The 17,829-nt window shown below is 42.7% G+C and overlaps 1 protein-coding gene across 4 annotated transcripts in view; it reads left to right on the plus strand.

The window, feature by feature from the left end:
* OPHN1 (oligophrenin 1) overlaps positions 1 to 17,829 on the plus strand; it is a 76,363-nt gene that overhangs the window by 46,063 nt on the left and 12,471 nt on the right. For all 4 annotated transcript variants that reach the window (XR_003253544.1, XR_003253543.1, XM_026066130.1 and 1 more), the window contains 9 exons: positions 641 to 741; positions 2,921 to 3,012; positions 5,245 to 5,323; positions 6,655 to 6,688; positions 9,139 to 9,201; positions 10,458 to 10,532; positions 13,890 to 13,974; positions 14,335 to 14,393; positions 16,375 to 16,480. Coding sequence is in view for 2 of the 4 variants with exons in the window: in XM_026066130.1 (XP_025921915.1) it covers positions 641 to 741; positions 2,921 to 3,012; positions 5,245 to 5,323; positions 6,655 to 6,688; positions 9,139 to 9,201; positions 10,458 to 10,532; positions 13,890 to 13,974; positions 14,335 to 14,393; positions 16,375 to 16,480 (694 nt within the window). In the remaining 2 variants the exon portion in view is untranslated. The remainder of the gene's footprint in view (positions 1 to 640; positions 742 to 2,920; positions 3,013 to 5,244; positions 5,324 to 6,654; positions 6,689 to 9,138; positions 9,202 to 10,457; positions 10,533 to 13,889; positions 13,975 to 14,334; positions 14,394 to 16,374; positions 16,481 to 17,829) is intronic.

The raw sequence follows: 17,829 nt of genomic DNA on the forward strand, positions 1-17,829 counted from the left end.
TCAAATAAGGAAAAGAATTATTTCTGACAACTTAAAAAAAAAAATTACCCAAAAGATATCAGTTGGAGTATTTCATACAAAGTGGTTCAGATAAGACAAGAAAGAAAAGTGGGAATAAATCTTAGTGTGATATAAATATGCACTTTAGGGTGTTTTAAAGATGCTGTTGTCTTTCCTGCCAACTTTTCATTGACAGGAAAAAATAGTGGCATCTATTTGAAACAAACATTCAAGACACGCAGGATCCTGCTGGTGTATTTCTTGGCTAGACTTTGCCAAGCTGGTCTGGCTTGCAACCAGAGTCTCACAAATGTCTTTTCATCAGCAGCTTTTTCTGAGGGTGCTGGATGTGGCTGCTACCCTGTGCTCGTTTTCCTCACTTCTCCTAGCTTTTGCAAAACTGTAAATAGCYATGCTACTGAACGAGGCTTCTCCGCGTACCCTGCTGCAGGGTATACTCGTACACTCTGGCTGTTACTGGTTATGGTGGGTCACAGCTAAGATCCCCAGTCAGGATCAGGCTGCCTTTGTTCCCAGAGAAATACAACCTTGCAGGAAAATACAAACTCCACTCCTGCAAGCTTCCGGTCAAACTAATGCTCTGTCTCTAGTGACTCCAGCTTTCCTTGTATTTCTGCAGGGGCATTGGGCATCTCTTGGGTGAAATATTATTGTCAATATGAAAAAGAGGCAAAAACATTAAGGATGACCCCCATGGACCAGAAGCCTGGAGCTAAGCAAGTGAGTTGGTTTCGTGGAGGGATGTCTGCAAAGACTGACCCCGTCATCAGTTTTCAACTTTACTCATTCTATATTTCTCCTTGTGTAAGCAAATACAAGTGCAATACCATGTCCAGAGCAGATGTAGGCCACTTCCACTGTAGGAAACCATAATTTRTAAAGAGTGTTGATAGTGAACTGAATACTGAATCGGCAGCTGTGGGTATAGAAGGGCTCTTGCTAGCCACAGAGCAGACAGATGGGCTTTGCGTCCCCTCTTCCTGACGGCCCGCGTGTATTTGTGGTGCCGATGTGAACGTAACGCTTCTGTGAGGAAGAAGTTTCATCTCTCCCTGTTCCACAGGAACTTAAGTTCTTCTGAATTTGCCAGTGGAGATTCCAGTTAGTATCACTTGGCCGTGGTTCAGTCAGCGCTAGCTGGCACATTTGGCCTAGGGCGTGTAAATTATCTAACAAATATTTGGCTCGAGACAAGCTAACCTGTGTGTTTCTCCCTGCTCATGAGTGGTGAACCTACAGCCTGATTTGCACATGTGCCTCTGAGAGTAATTGCAAGTATTTGAATTACTGGAGTTATTTGAATGCTTTCATTAGCGCTGTCTCTTTCTTTGCCTTTGCCTGTTCATACAGTCACTGGTTTGTGATTTTGATTTCTGTTCTTCAGAATTATTCACTTATAAGTGGGAGCAGTGTTAGGAAAGGAGGAGAGGGAAGAAGTTGCAGCTCTAAACTGTGCAGTAAAGCAACAATTTGGGGACCTGTTTCTTTTCCAAAGTGCTTTGGTTTTTTCCAGTAAGTGATTTATCTGAGAGTTCCTATTATTCCTCAGTTTAATAGAAAAGGGGCAGGATACAGGGTTAGATGACAGACTGTGGCTCAGAATACAGCAAGTGAGTCCAGCTGAGTCCACCCGTCCTCATCTCTGCCATGGAGCGACATCCCCTGGGGACTTCCAAGTCATGCATGCTGTTTTCCAGTTTGTGATCTCATGATCTGTGTTCTTTGGCAGCCCCTGCACATTGCAGCAATAAAATAAAATGTATTTTTTGGAAGCCCGTGGCAGAGTCCTTGGCAGAGCAGTGTCCAAAATATTGACTAGAAAGATCTATTGTCATCTACTTTGTAAAGATGTCTAGTAAAACACATTGATGCAGGTAGGGGTTTGTAAAAATATAAATTAATATCCTTCCCAAACTTTTGCAATCTGGTAATGTGCACCTTCAAGCCACAAATGGCCACACRACTTCAAATGTAACAATTACAAAGAGTGCTCTTAAGGAAAAAAAAACACAGCCAGAAAATTATGATCACAGTGTGTAAATCAGGCATGATCTTGGAGGAGACTGTCCATACTGCTGGCCTGTCCTAGATCTGCTTGACTCACTCTTGTCAAGAGTCTTGCAGACTACAGCAGCAATGAGAGTCAGGGTGTTTAATGCACTGCAGGTTGTATATTCAAGGCTAAGGCCTGGTTGGTTTGTAAAATTTCCTGGAGGGTCTCTTCAGTTTCTGCAAAGTAATGGAGACCTTACAAATGTGTTATAAATTGACTACTATTCACCTTTGCTGTAAAATAAAGGTTCATTAAAACATAAGGCCAWACCTCAGCCCTGCAATATAGGTGTTTTCATCAGTATATATCTACTCTGGATTTGGTCAGTTAACATTCTTCTTTTTAACAAGGTTTGGGCCATGAATGCTGTGGATAATTGGTAGCACTGATTAACCCCAATAAAAATTAGGACCCGACTATGTCATATGATAGACAAGCATGATCCTGGTCTCTGGTCTCAGAGATTGAGTGATCTCCAAAAGGTTTGTTTTAAGCAATCTTTCTGCTCTGGGGAGGCATATTGCTTGTTGCTGAGATATTTAGCACTTGTTTGCAGGGTAATCCCATGAAATCTAGAACATTTTGTTATTGTGGAGAGGAAGCCTGGTTTACAAAGCCTTTGATCTCTGTCTTAGTTGCAGCTTTGCTGAATAGTGAGAAGGACCATCTGTGGTCTCCTTACAAATGCCATCTGATTAGCAGGACACCTGCTGAGAGTGTGCAGTCATGGCTGATGTCTCTGTGGACAGTGCCACGCTTGTTTGCAGCCTAAGGGTGCCAAGAAACCTTAAATTCTCTTTCACCTTTCTTTCCTCTAATCTTGGCTTTAATCTTTTTCTTTTCTAGGGCACCTTAGACTTGACGTTGAAATCCTGTGTGAGGAGAAAGACTGATTCTATAGACAAAAGATTTTGTTTTGACATTGAAACTAATGAAAGGTGAGTCAGAAGGACAACTGCATTTTGGCTGTAGTACTGTAGCAACATAATGGTGTCCTAGGATGAGATTCATCTCATGACATCTCCTTTTAGACATCTCCCTATGTTAGACTTTCACCTTAGGATATGTGAATCACATCTTGAAGTGCCCTTTTCTCTCCATGAACTGCAAAAGGACAGTAGATCATCTTGCTCAGAGGAAGGTGTCTAAATCTGAACAGATGAATCCTGCTATAGGAATCTGTGCAAGGGATGTTTGCTTTGAGTAGCCAGTAATCCCTCCTGCATGGGCAGCAGTATTGTGCCGCGGTGGAGGCAGCATTCTTTCCCGCTCTGCGCTCCGGGTTCCCTATCTGTTGGGTGTTTTATCATGCCTTTCCAGTCCTGTGAAAGCATGAATAGCCTCTATGGGGCATCAAGAAACTTGCAGTACTGTTGCTGGCACTGGGTGTCATCCCTGCCCATGTATCTTTAACCTTGCATGTGTATGTGTATATGGATAACTGTACTGTGAAAGATTCTCCCTATGGGTTAGTTTTGCCTTCCAAACTAGCAGTGTGGTTCTGTTCCCACTGAATTTGGTCTTTTAGCTATTATGGGACCAGAATAAGAGTTACAAGAGAATGAATGTCATTAAATATAGGCRCTGTGAAAGCCTTGTTATGTGCTGAAATCATGGAAAAGTAGCAGGAGATAAATTGTGGATAATCAGACCCTGTTTTATCATAAAAGGACACACCACGCAAACACTGTTTGGTCTCTTACTGCCCTGGACACCCCACTGACTTCTGCAGTTTRTCCTGTATTTTCTCCTTTCTTTTTCATACCTACTTTTCTTGCACCAGCCTATGGTTCAGTGTTAGGGCATTTCTTACTTCGAACTAGCAGATTTAAAATGATCTTGGATTTTTAAAAGTTGTCTTTAAGCACTAGAAGTGGGATAGACATGACTCYGAAGTAAGTTTCAGCACTTTTTGTCCATATCTAATGGCATTAATTTGCAGTGTTTTGAATTTTATAACAATGCATCAGAACACGCCTTATGCAATGATTAGAGACGCTTGCATGTGTAAGACCGGTAGAAGAAAGAGAAGGATTAGCCCACTAATAGCAACCCAGTACGATTATTGACAGTAGCAAGGGTCTCTGTCAGCTGTATGCTTAACTGACGGKGTCATATCCTGATAGTTTGCACTGGCCAGGCAGCTTGAATCTCTAGCCAGTTTCTTTACTCAAACTGAGATCAGGTGGCAAGACCAGCACAGAAAATGGAAGTCCAGCTGAATACGTAAGTGCRTAGAGTTGGAGTTCATTAGCATGGGATGGCATTCAGTATAATCCCAGCCTTAGGTTTCACTTATCAACCMTTCCTCTTACTATATTAGGTGTCTTCACCTGCTGCTAGAATCTTTGGCCTGCAAATCTACAAATAAAGCAGTAGGGTTTGGTCTGTTCAGTCATATTTAATTGTCTCCAATGGTGTTGACTCTAGCGGATTACTGGGACAGAGCTGGATATAATGTGGCTCAGTCTGCTTTGCACAGACATCTTTCACCATTTGAGTCCTACATCATTTATTTGACTGGACTGCACATCATGAGCTCTCGAGGTACATACTGTGATGGATTTGATCCCATTACCAGGCCGCTTGATCCTCCTACTTGCTGCATTTCTTTCCTTTGGCTTTATCTGTCACTCAGGAGGATCATTCTGCTTGCAAGTAATGGGAATTCCTCACGTGAGGTTGTAAAGGTCTCCAGAATGCTTGGAGCAGACGAGAGAAGCAGCCAGCCCAATACTCTGTCGCCAAGGCCTTTAGTTGTGTAGAAGATAGCAGATTGCATTTCTGCCTGTGGTGAGCAGAACAAGGTGGGGCGACTGTGGGCACTATGATTAATTTGCTGAAGATTACATGTATGCAGATGAAGTGTGGATTTCTTGGGGATTTCTTCTGGCAAGAACAGAAGTGTGTATGCAGCCCGTTTATCTGTGTTGTCTCAGCACTTTCTCAATAGGACTGTGACGTGAGCTTTCTTTGAGATACTGCTGATAACTGGAGTAATGGGTGTGTATTGACCGCTGCTAGTATTACCCTCATTTCTCAGCCTTGTTTAGTATTAAAATGGCCTCCAGAAAGGTAAACACTGTAAGCTTGGATGAAACTGCTCTCTGCCTGTTTAAAAATAACCTTTGCTTTATTTTCCTCTCTCACCCTGGACAAACTCTACGTAGAACTGGTACCATCACACTGCAAGCACTTTCCGAAGCTAATCGAAGGCTATGGATGGAAGCCATGGATGGAAAAGAGCCAGTAAGTATTCAAGGAATTGTTATACTCCCCGTGTTTATGCTGTCAGACAGTGTCCTCTACTGGTGGGTTTTGAGAAAGGTAAATAATACAACTGTTGGCAAGCTCGTTTTTGCAATTTTCGCTTCACTGCTGTTGCTTACCCGTAATTCAGGGCATCAGTTCAGCTACTACACACTGGAAAACTGGATTTCAGACGATTTTGTTCTAGGCAGGGCTTGTAATGGGGGTATTGTTTTGTCCCTTTTTAAGCTTTGGTGCATTTCCTGAGTCATACTGACCGCAGCTGGCAGACTTCCTAAAAACCGTGACCTAACTGGGTCTGAAACAATCAATATTTGTGTTACTCACAGGTTGCTCTCAAGTCTGCCTGACATGATTTTCTGTTTATACCTGCCTTGACTAGTGTTTGTGAAGCCTGGTCTGTGGAACTAGTCACCCCGCACGAGTGCGTGTCTGCCTTCAGTTGCTGTGATGGATTTCCTTCCTTTAATCTGAGCAAAGCACAAGCTCCTCCGTTTCACAGCATTTCCTGTGCATTAAGCGGCAGCATGATGTGCAATGTGGGAAAAGACGTTTCTTGCTGCTTGCCTTTGCCTTTTGAGGGCTCCACGGCCCTACGTGGCCTCTGCGCAGAGGGTGGATGGTGCCTGCGCTTGCTGAGCTGCTGCTGCCGGAGCAGCTCCGGGCCACGCGCCCCACGCAGGGCTGGGGGTGGGGGCGGCCGATGGGACGTGGGACCCTCAGCCAGACCTTCTCAGCAGTTTAAACAGGAAGCAATTGGGAAAAACATGGAGGGTCAGTGCATTCAGACTGGAGAGCCATTCACTCATGTAGTATCTGCTGGTCACTGGATGTTACAGAATGTGTTATTATCCATAAAGGATTTTGGATTTTCTATCAGGAATGGCACCCACCATTTATTATTAATAAAAAATACAAGTAGTATTTTTGGTATTGGGTGAAGAAAGAATTTTTTTGACATTTTGTGTTTAAAATAAAGAAAACATCCTTGGGCCTGTCTGTCCTGCCTCCTGCTACCATTTTTACAGGGTACCTATAAAACAGAGGTTCTTGTTCAGCTTTTGGAAGACCCCTTTTCTAGAAACAGGTACACCAGTTAAATTTAGGAAGTCAGCAACCTCATTTGTTATATAGACAATGATATCTTGCTTATATTATAAGCTGACTTTCTTCAGGACATTGTTTTACTGACTGTGTGTGACTGGTGTTAGGTGATTTATGAGGTGCTGCATTTTCTTTGGAAAATAAATACAAATCGTATTGCATTATGTTTTTGTTTCTTCCTCCTCCATTCCCTCCCTTTTTTTTAGATCTACCACAGTCCCATCACGAAACAGGAGGAAAGTGAGTCCTTTAAGTTTCTGTTCCTCTGAAATGTTGAAGCTGTGCTGAAGTGGGGTAATATATTTGCTCATAGGTATACTCATCTTTGGTCTCTGCTGAATGGGCTGTGCATTCCCTCCGTGGGGTTGACAGGGAGCTACAGATATCATTAAAAACTTGTGCAAGTCCTGGGGGTGCCGGCTGGACTGGGGGAAGGGTGTTCATCACCTTGCGAGGACGACCTGTAACTCCCTGACAGGGAAGGGCTATTTGAGCAGGCGCGAGAGACCTTGTCCCAAAATCTGCCTCCTAGGCATCTAGAAAAACATTGCTTGTGGCTTTTAAACTCGAGACCTTTGAGATTAAGGTGCTTGCTGGTCCTTCTCAAACAAGGAATGGTGGTGACGGTGTAACTTGTTTCCTTTTTATTGCAGTGTCTGATACTGAGGCCAGATAAGAATGAGCTGCCAGCTGTAAAAGTTATTGATTGTAACGTGCAGCTTTTAGGTAGCAAAAACCAGAGAGATACAAAGTTAAATTTGCAGCGAAACCCCAAAATAGCAAAGGGAAAAAAGGTAATGGGAGATTTTGAGGACATTTCGCATATCAAACATTAAAATAAAGACGGAGAGGTGGCACTTAGTTTCCAGAAGCTCCGGGTCCCACCGCATTGCTCCACGTCTCTCTTCAGCTCCCCCCYGCACGCCGGATATAACCAGCTCACCGCCCCGTGCAGCTGCCGGGCTGCGACTGACCCCGCTTAGCTCTTCCCCCTTTTACGACCATTTGCTTGCGATATCTGAGCATGCTGGATCAGAAAACCGTGTGGATTCATTAGCTGGATGAAGATTTGCATTCGGTATCACTGAATTGACTGGCCAGCCAGCACTGTAATTAGCTCACTTTAATTAGCGTATGGGCACTATTACCAGATGCATAAGCCTAAAACAGGTTATTTGACTACGTTTTTATTGCATGCCTGGAAAGAATGTGACTAAACATTTCTCAAAAGTAAATACACTCTATTTTTAATAATTAGAACTGGAAAGACTTCAAGTCATATTATACAACTCAGTATCAAGTGAATCTATGCTTAGGGATGTCTTTACTTACTCCTATTTTAAAGCCAAGATGCGTTTGAGCTTTCCATCACCGCTGTTCAGAGAAGAGAGAATTTTTATAAATGACTTGCGGAAAATGTGATTTTGTAAGATTCATCAACACGGCCTCTGCTGTGACTGGAGATGGTCCAAACGTGTCCTGTGGATGTTTCTTCCAGGAAAATGTTGATCTATTTTTTTTTTTAATTGGAACAAATATTGAGTTTTCCACAGGAGCTTTAAAATAAAAATGTTACTATGCTTTAAAGTGGAAAAAAAAGAAATGATACTTAAGCCTGAATTTAAGGACTGTTTTACTTTCATTACAAAATGTTAACTCAAAGTCAACATTTTCAGTCAAAATTCAATTTGAAACCCAAATAAAGTGGTACTGACTTATGAACCACAAATGTTTAAATGCAAAGTTTTCAACTAAAATTTCATATTCTAGTAAACGGTTTTCCCAGTCAACTAGATTACAGAAATAAGAGTCTTTGAAAAAGTCTGTCTCTTAATCTCATCTGAAGGCCCCTGGGAATAAAAAGATTGCAGAGATCTATTCCCCTCTGAAATAAAAACATATTTAGCATTGTCATTTAGGAGAAGTTCAATATAAATATTTGCACTGGACAGAAAGTTACTTCATGGTATAAGTTACTTCTGTAAATTACAGTGCAATCCTTTACTATCCCAGATCCTGCAATACTTTGTTATACCAGATATCCTGGAAAAATCATGAGAAGAACTAGTGTGAGTAAAGAAGTTGAAATATATATTAAAAAAAAAAAACCCTAAGTTTCTRCCTACTTCATGATGCCTCTAAGACAGGCACAGTGATAGTCTGCAGTTAATTAGCTGGAACAAAAACCTGTGTTCTGCTTTGTTTATGCAGCGGATAAGGCTGTATTTTTTACTTTTTTAATCTAGTCAAATAGATAAGTAGAAATTATATGATCCTGTGATGTGGAAGAGCTCTAACTGCAGATTTTGCAGTGTTCTGGAAATGATTAATTAATTCCTTGTCAGACACAAATATACATGTGACTAAACTCTGATTTTCATTTTTATTATTAAAGACAGGAGGGGGCGGGGAGCCCATAACTCAAAACAAATTCAAGAAAAAACAGAGAGCATATGGAACTAATAATTCCTTATCATGTGTTTAAAAATGTATGTGTTTTCGTAGAGACATGTACATAATCTGTATAAAACAAATACCCAGAGGCATATGCGAACCCTGCTGTGCACTTAGTCATTGCGGTTTTTGTGTGCTGAGCAGTGTCTGTGTCTGTGGCCTTCTTAGTAGTTTTCCACTAGTAACTGCGTGTTGATGCTCAGGTCGCTAACACTGCTTCCCTTTATTTGGAACAGTGGAGTTGAACGAGGTTGGCTTCAAGTTTGTAAGGAGGTGCATCAACGCGGTAGAAACGAAAGGTAAGATTCCAGCAGTGGCATCCAGAAATCGCTGGCTTCCTGGCATTCATTTGCTCGAATGGCCTCGAATTACATTGTATTTCCCTTAATGCAACATTGTTAGTTAAAAGTCAAAGTCTTGTTTCATTGACTAAAGAATGCATGTCAAAAGAGCAGAAGTCACGTGCTGTTTAGAATATTCATTATGTCAGGCTCTAGTTAGGATTGAATTTTCCCTTGTATGCTGTTTTCGTTGATCAATTTTTTTATCTTTGGCTTAGAAAAAACTCATTAGGTGGGTGAACAGTTTTGGAAATACTTTCTGTGTTGGAGGAAGAGGCAGAGGTTAACTTAAGTAAAGAATTATTCAGACCCATTTTGTGAAAAACACCAAGATAAAAGCAGGCTAGTGGATGATACTTCACCATTCCAGCTTTTCCATAAAGTATCCAGCTGGTACCAGCCCRTATCATCTGTACGGGCTATAGGACAAAGAGATACTGCTTCGTAACATCTGAATTTCCCAGTTGGCCACAGGAAAAAGATACAAGTGCTTTCATTTCCAAAGCCTTTCAGAGGACGTAGCCACCCAAGTGCCACTGAAATGGAGGGGAGCAGACTAATGAGATCCTCCACACAGTGGAGACAGAGCTAGGCAAATAAAGCAGTTCTGTTTTTCCTAATATTGGTTAATATTTTCAAAGAATCTGCTTTAATGTGTTTGCTTTCTTTTATAATTTGAACAAATTCATTTTAAAGCAGTAACGTTTCCAGATATGGTGTATTTAAGTGGATATTGCTTGCCAGCTCTGACACATATTTCACACGTTGGCTGTAACTGCCCAACAGTGACACAATTTTGGCAAAAAGTACATTTCAAAATAGTGATTGTGAATAGTCAGCCCTTAATGCTAGCTGTTTAATGTTTTTAATCAAAGAGTAGAACTTCTGCCTCAATAACTGCATTTAGACTACTGTACGGTTGCCACCAATTGCYATTTATTAGCAGAATAAGAGTAACTTGCAGATGTTATTTGAAGAATAAGCCTGCCCAACAGTTTTATTCAGAGGTAGCATGATGTATTGAGGGACAAATTTGTAGAATGTTTGGATTCAGAATAAATCAGTGCTTCCTATAATAGAAATACTTACAGTAAGCACTTTGACACATGTGAGATTTTTCAATGAATAATATTGTTCCACTAGATGGTGCTTTTGAACTTCCAATAAACTTGAAAAAACACTTGGCTAATGCTTTTTGGCTTTGTTATGCCTAGGTATTACTACAGAGGGTGTCTACCGAACTGTTGGCAGCAATATTCAGGTGCAGAAGTTGCTGAATGCCTTTTTTGGTAAGAATTAATTATTCTGTGTGACTAGATTGTCTTATTTTTATATTTTTTAAGAAGGACGAAGAGGATCAGATTTCAAAATGAGATGAATCTGTCAAGCACAGAATTCCCTCAGGCAGCTGTTCATCTCTAACAGTCCGTCTGAGGCACATCTGACCCTTGTTTTCTCAGTTTTTGCTGTAACCTGCTCTTTTATATTTCTCTTTAAGCCACATTTGTTGCTGGTGCAACTTGTATTTTAAGTTAGGTGAGAAGTTTTGACAGAAAGGAAAGCAAGGACACTAGAGCAATGGGGACAAGCCTTTTCCCATTGTGTGCTAAAAATACTTAGACATTTTGGAGTCATGTGCTGGGGACATGCTCCTGCCACAGGTCCAAAGTATCAGACATCCGCCAAGGAGAGATGAGCCCTTACCCACTGATAAGCCTTTATCTTCTGCTGTCTCAGAAAGCACTGCAGCTCCCAAACCTTTGATATATGGCTTGAGGACCTGGAGACAGGCTAAAGTGTGGTGTCAAGGGTGCAGGAGTTCCTAGTCAAGCCAAGGCAGTAGATGTCCCATGGATAACAGCATTGCTTGCTAATTCTGGTGCACATGTCACTTATTTGTCATCATTGCCCAATAGTCAAGCAAGATCTAGTGCTCATGTGGCTATCATCTCAACTCTTTGTCCTCCACAGAACCATACGTCCTGATTTTATTTAGACAGTGTAAATGAGGACCTAACCTGAAGGCTAATACTCATTGATATGCTTTCTCCAGAGTACCTTGGCGTGCAGACAGACTGTCTCCTAACATGCTGCCACCAGTGAACTTGCTTGTCTAATGACGTTCACAAGAAGATGCTTTTTCCTGCAGGTCCCCACCTCTTAAATCAGCCCGCACAGATAAGTTCAGGAGGACCCTTTCCCTCTTTGGGTTATCATGGAGAAGTATACTARGAAACTGCCCTCAGCAAAGATATGCCATTACCCTGATTTAAGGTGTGCCCCTCAGAAGGATCGGGATACCTTGCTGTTAAATTGAAATCAGTCTTCATAAATGTCAGATTAAGGCAAAAGCCAGTGAAAGTATTTGCAAAATCCTAAACAGGCAGGTAGTTGTGAAGGCTTAAGAGGACTGGAAATGGTAGAAATGTAAAAGAACCAATATGTCTATCTCCACAATGCATCCATAAAGCCTGTAGGTGTGTATCCCTCCAGTGTTGTCAAAGCACAGAGCTCAGCCTGGATCCTCAGCCTGCTTTCACCAGGGAGAGCTTTTCTTGGGGGTTCTTTTCACTGAACCTTCACTTTCCCAAGGATATCTGTTCCCAGGTCCAGTAGGAGACAATCTTGATGCTCCTGCTCCAGGACTATGTCCCTTCTTCCCTCCCACTGCTGCTCAAAAACACACTTGTCCATCTAGGGAGTCAGGTATAGGTACCTCCTGTGCTTTCTGAATGTTTGCAAATTTTTAATCCACTGAGGGGAAGGAATATGTTCTTTCTACAGAGAAGCCAACGTGTACATCTCTGTTGTAAGCCTTTCTGTGTAGTGGATCTTGTGTTTCATACGAACATGTAAATTTGTAGGCAGTCATACAAAACGTAGGTTAGGGTTGATGAGCTATATGTGGCTCATTTTTGACTAAGAACATAACAATAATGGGCCATTTGGAGGTTCAGAATGGGTTTGAGAGGGGTCTGCAATCTGGTATTTGATAATTCCGTTGTTTCCAATGGTGTTGTTCAGTGTAACCTCATTGACTTTGGTGCACTGGCTCCTAAATTTACACCAGAATTACAAAGAAAAGGAAAATGTGCCCTTCAGAAAAAATTCTAACACTATCTAACACTGCAGTTCAGTGTTGTTTCCATTCATAAGACACATCTGTTGTCAACTTCTCAGGTCATGTCCGAGAAAGGGCAGTCACCAAATACCTCCACTTATCCATTGGTAGAACAAACAGAGTAGCTGCCCTCAAATGGAACATCATCTGCAGCTGTGTACATGCAAGAGGTTTTGGGTAAACTCTCCGCACAGCGCTGTGGAGGTCAGAGCGTTGTTCCTCTGCAGGCAATGCCCGCGAGGGCCGGGGTTCGCCGTGCCGCTGCCGTGTTCCTGCACCCTGACGTGCAGCGCGTGGGCAAGGGGCGGCTGTGCGGTCAGCTGCCGAGCCCACGGGCAGGGGCAGGCCTGTCAAATACCCAAAGGCCAAACCATTCTCAGTGTCTTGGCTGGGAGGACTGGAGTACAGGGCAAAGAGTATGTTTGTATGGGTATCTGCATGGCTTGGGCGTAAGCCAGCTTCCTTCAGCTCCCTGTGTAGACATCTGATATTGATGTACCATTCAAAGGCTGTTATTGCTCTTACTATTGTTGTTGTTTATTAAAACGGTCGATTTGCGCTGACATATAGCTGAACCAGATTCCCATGGAGTCACAGCTTCAGACAGCTATCCAGTTACGCTTGCCTGATGACTAATTACTTAGCCTAAGTTTTTATTGCTTCTTGATTCTCACCCTCCTGTGAGTAGCTCTGTGTTTTTCTCTTAACCCCAGCAGTAGGTGGCTTTTCGTTTATTAATATGCACTGGTTTGGTTGACCACTTGCCACCCCACCATTTACAAATTCCTCATGGTAGAAAGTCCTACAGTACTGAGTAGAAATATCTGATGCAGAAGAATTCCTTCCTGAACTTTAGTGAGGAGCTAGATTTTTGTCTCTAGCCCTATTTCTATTTTAAAATAAATCATGCAGTTTGTTTCTTTAGTCCAGCTCCCCCACAAACCACGTTCTTTACTTCATTATACCACAAAAATGATGTGGTTATTCAGTGAGGGTAAATGCGAACAAAGTATTATTCCGTATTGCTTTGCCTTCTCCTCCATGCTTCTGCCTTTCCTTGCACTAAGAAAGAATACTTCCAGCATAGCCTTAAAGGGAGTAACCAAGAATAAGGGATTGGAGCTGGACAGTTAAAAAATTATTTTGAATATCAGAAAGCTTATCTTGCCTCTGTTGGAATGTGTGGTTTCTACCACTTCCCCTGAGAGCAGTCTTGAATATACTGGGGAAAAACAAACTGCAGAGAATAGGCCTGCACTAACTTTTCACCGCTACTTAAATATTGTATTCTGCTTCTTCCTTTGCCCTTAGTTAGCACTGCTGTTCTCATCCCCAAATACCAGCCCTTCTGAAATATTAATGCTGTTACTGTTACTCTGCTTTTCCTGACCATGAGGAATGATCAGCTATCTTCAGGTACTGCTGTAGCTTCTTTTGCCACCAGAGGATAACCTGCCTGTTGAGTTTGCTCTTTATAACAACCTCAAAATGGACCTATTTTAAAGCCATTTTGTTCTTCTTCGAGATCCAAAATGTCCAGGGGATGTAGATCTCCAAAGCAGTGACTGGGACATCAAGACAATTACCAGCTCACTGAAGTTTTATCTCAGGTAACATGTCAGATTGCACCTGCTCGAGGTGGGCAAAGGGGCTTGGGACTGATGGTGAAGAGCTGAGTAAACTGCCAGATATTAACATGTGGCTGTCGGAAATGGAAAAGAAGGGTCAAAACGCTTTAGGAAAGGATATGATTTTGTTTTTTCAGGGGAGGGGGCGCGGGGAGGAAATACTGTTGTAGAAACCCTGCATTTCATGGGGAAAGCCATTATTTAATCTGATTTGGGAGGAGATGCCACTTGGAACCACTAGAACTGGAGGGCAGATAGATTTCCCTTCAGTTCTTCTTCAAGAGTAATCACGCACAGTCACGGCTGCACCTTCCAGCACTCACTATTCTTTGTTTCTTGCAGGAACCTGTCTGAGCCTGTCATGACATACAAACTCCACAAGGAGCTGGTCTTGGCTGCCAGTAAGTCACACGGTTTCCCTGCTGATAGCCCCTCACACTGCCCTTCCTTACCCACGCATGAGCTACGTGAGTTTTGTTTCCTTTTGTCTGGTGCCAGCGGCTCCATAGAGCACAGAGGAGGTTTTGGAGGTGGCACCGGGGCCCACCCAAACTGTGAGTGTGGCAGGGGATGTGGTCTTCCCTGGCACACGTCTCCTCTTYGTGCAGAGACTGTCAGGCCAGCGGGACCCCCTAAGGGAGCCGCAGGCCGTTCTGCCGCTTGGGATTCCCAAAGCTCGCTCGGGAGCTAGTGGGGAAGGAAAACGATGCGGTTCACGCACGGAGAGGAAGAATAGCAAGAACGTAATTAGAAAGGCCAAGAGGCAAAATGGCACCGTTAGCAGTCGGTGGTGCCCAGAGCCACAGGACTCGAAGCGCGGCTGGCCAGTACTGCTGTGCACGGAGCAAGCGTACGCTGAAGTCCCCTGCCAGCAGCCCTGCCAGCCTGCCCCAGGGGTATCCAGCTGCTTGCAGCCATGGGAACAGAAGAGGTCCTCTCTTCTGGTTTCTTAATTTTGAAAGGAAGGTGATGATCTTTCTTCCCTTCTTCCCTTCGATATTCCAGTGCACTTCCCTGTAACAGGGTTTCATGCTCTGAGAGGTTTCAGACACCCAGGGGATATTAATTAACATGAAAGCAAGTCAGCCCAAGAATCCTAGAAGAATCATTTCTCAATAGTATCGCTGTACTTATTTTTAAACCTCTGAGGTAATATGATGTAGTGTCACTGAGCAGATAGGTGCTTCCTTTAAGTTGTGAAATTTGTCCGGGGATGTTGAATCCGAAGTATCTACTGGTACATGAAATGCATTTTTCTGCTGCAGCTCTTGGGACTGAGTCACAGCCAGTGTGAATAAGCAAAGTAACATGGCTATACCAGCAGGTCATGATCAGTGCTAAACTAGCCAAACTTCAGCTGTCCTGTTATTATGGCTCTTTATGAATAAGCCATAATAATTTTAAACTGGCTGCATCTTCAGGCTGTGTTGAGAGCCAGCAAGGTAAGATGGAGACTGGGGCAATACAGGGAGTTAGTAATCTTCCTCAGCATGAGAGTGCTGGTATTTGGAAATTTATGGCACGCACTGCCATAAATTGTTTTGGAAATTTATGGCGCATACTGCCATAAGCTGTTTTGGATGAAAACATCCTTCATACCCCCATGTCTCCTTGAAGTCAGTGGAAGGGTAGGAAAGAGCTCAGCCTCTCCTTCAGTTGGAGCCTTGGAAAATTAATAACACTTGTTCTTTCTTGTAAAGGAAAATTTTCCACCACCCTATGATTGTGCTCAAGACCAAGATTTATTAGTTTCAGGACTGATTAAACCAATGATGGCTGAGTATGTGTAAAACCATAAGCCCTTACTTACCCTCCCTCAGAAACTTGCACCTTTAAGCTTCCCAGCTACCAGGATCCCACACTATTCTTTTCACACTGAGTATTTTATTGTTTCTTGATTATTTATGCTTCTTAGGGTGACCTCTTTGGGTCAGGGACTCCATTTTTTTCAGGCAGTACATTTTACCATGTTGTTCAGTATTATGGCTATCTGGGCTGATAAGAGATTCAACAAACAGGCCAGAGAGAATGAACTGGTCTTGTTCCCCTGGAACTGCCCCGGGCATGTTACAGCTGAGGTGTGGATGGGAAGTACACACCTGTGCCTAGCGTATCTCCCTAGCCCCACACTCAGAGCAAGAATCCAGCCCGGAGCTCCCTTTCAAGCGTGATTTCTTCCTCTTTCCACTTTGTTTTTCACAATGCTTACCCTGTTCCTATGTAATATCGTGTTCCTTCTGCTTCCCATCACTGGGTTTGGCAAGCCAACCCCACATTCTTGAAGGAACAGCACCCACAGATTTCCTTCATTTTTACCTTTCTTTTAGGTATTTACTTTAAAAGTGACAGGCACAAACTTTTCTTTGTGTTACTTCTTTCCAGAATCTGAGAACCTGGATTACAGGCTGGGAGCCATTCATGCCCTGGTCTATAAACTACCTGACAAAAACAGAGAGATGTTAGAGCTCCTCATACGCCACCTAGTCAAGTAAGCAGAGAATTTTTTCTATAGCCAAACTAAGAGCAATAATGGAGTCAGCAAAACAAGCCTATGTTTTTTTTGTAGTAGGTTTGTAAAATTCTATCCAACACTGTCCTCCTAGGAATTTATATTTAGACTGCACAAATGGTATGATTGTCCTTCCTATCCACTGCATTAACGGATGTTTCTCTTTCTACCTGCCTTTTCTGACAAGTGCCAAGCAGGAAATAATTTTGAAATGAAAATACAGTCTGCCAGAGCGGAGCTATAAACACGTCGCCCCTCAGTCCAGTTAACAAGAACATTAGGTCTGGGGTTTGGAAGCAGTTGTAAGACCTGTGCCCTTGGGCTGAACATGAAGCATGTTTTGGTTTCGTCTCCAGCTCTGTGGATTCAGTGTTGAGTCCCTACAGTAGCATGAAGGACTGAGCACTTCAGGTCTTCAGAGCTTTCTTACTGGCCTGATAGGAGCGGACTCCCAGTGGCACTGCGGAACTGCACGTCCGCTGGCTTCTGCTTATGAGTCACTGAAAAAATCAGTTACTTGATGACTATGGCACCAGCACTGCTTTGGGAAATAATATTTTCCTGCCTTCTTGTCATGCCAGTTATGAAGGTTCAGTGTGSAGAATCTGCTCTTACTACCCCACTGAGGGGTGGGGGGCAGAGAGAGAGGCTTGTTGTCATTAGCTGTCCTGAAGATCCTGGCTGGGATCCATTTCTAGCCAAGTGGCAGAATTGAGAGTGTCTGGCTTACAGTTTGGTGAAGCTAACAATGTTCTTGTAGTTATGATGTTTATTCCTTAAAGTGTTTACACTTAAACTCTGTCCCTGGCCCCCTTTTTGCTAACAGAAACCCCCTTAACAACAGAGCTACAGGGCAAACCCAGAATTCGTTAGATTTCAGCACCAAAGTCTCTCTCCTCTGGTCCCAGAGCTCAGATTTTGTTTCACTTTTGAAAACGTGTAGTATCCATGTAATTAGTTAATGCTTCGCTCAATTGGTGCTGCTCCACAGGTCTGCATATTACTCCAAAACTTGAAGTCTGTTGCATAAAGTCTTCTCTGTTCACTGGAAACTATGGTTCTTTCAGAAAAAAAGACGGTGTAGAGATTTTTTGAAATCCTTCAAAGGTGTCCTCCTTACATTCRGTTTTCCTCCTTAAAAGAGAGAAACAATTAGAGCCAAAAGTCAGTTTGGGGTAAATAGGATATTCCAAATTAAATGATTCCTTTTGTGTACGTTGCACAGATGGCTTTTGTTTGCAGAGTTAAAAGAGGAGTTAGAAGTTTGAAGGGATAAAATAACAACACTGTCAGCATGTTGCACTCTCAGACTGTTGTCCCAGCCAAAG

Source organism: Apteryx rowi, unplaced genomic scaffold (genome assembly GCF_003343035.1).
Source record: "Apteryx rowi isolate R43461 unplaced genomic scaffold, aptRow1 scaffold_24, whole genome shotgun sequence".
Lineage (NCBI taxonomy): Eukaryota > Metazoa > Chordata > Aves > Apterygiformes > Apterygidae > Apteryx > Apteryx rowi.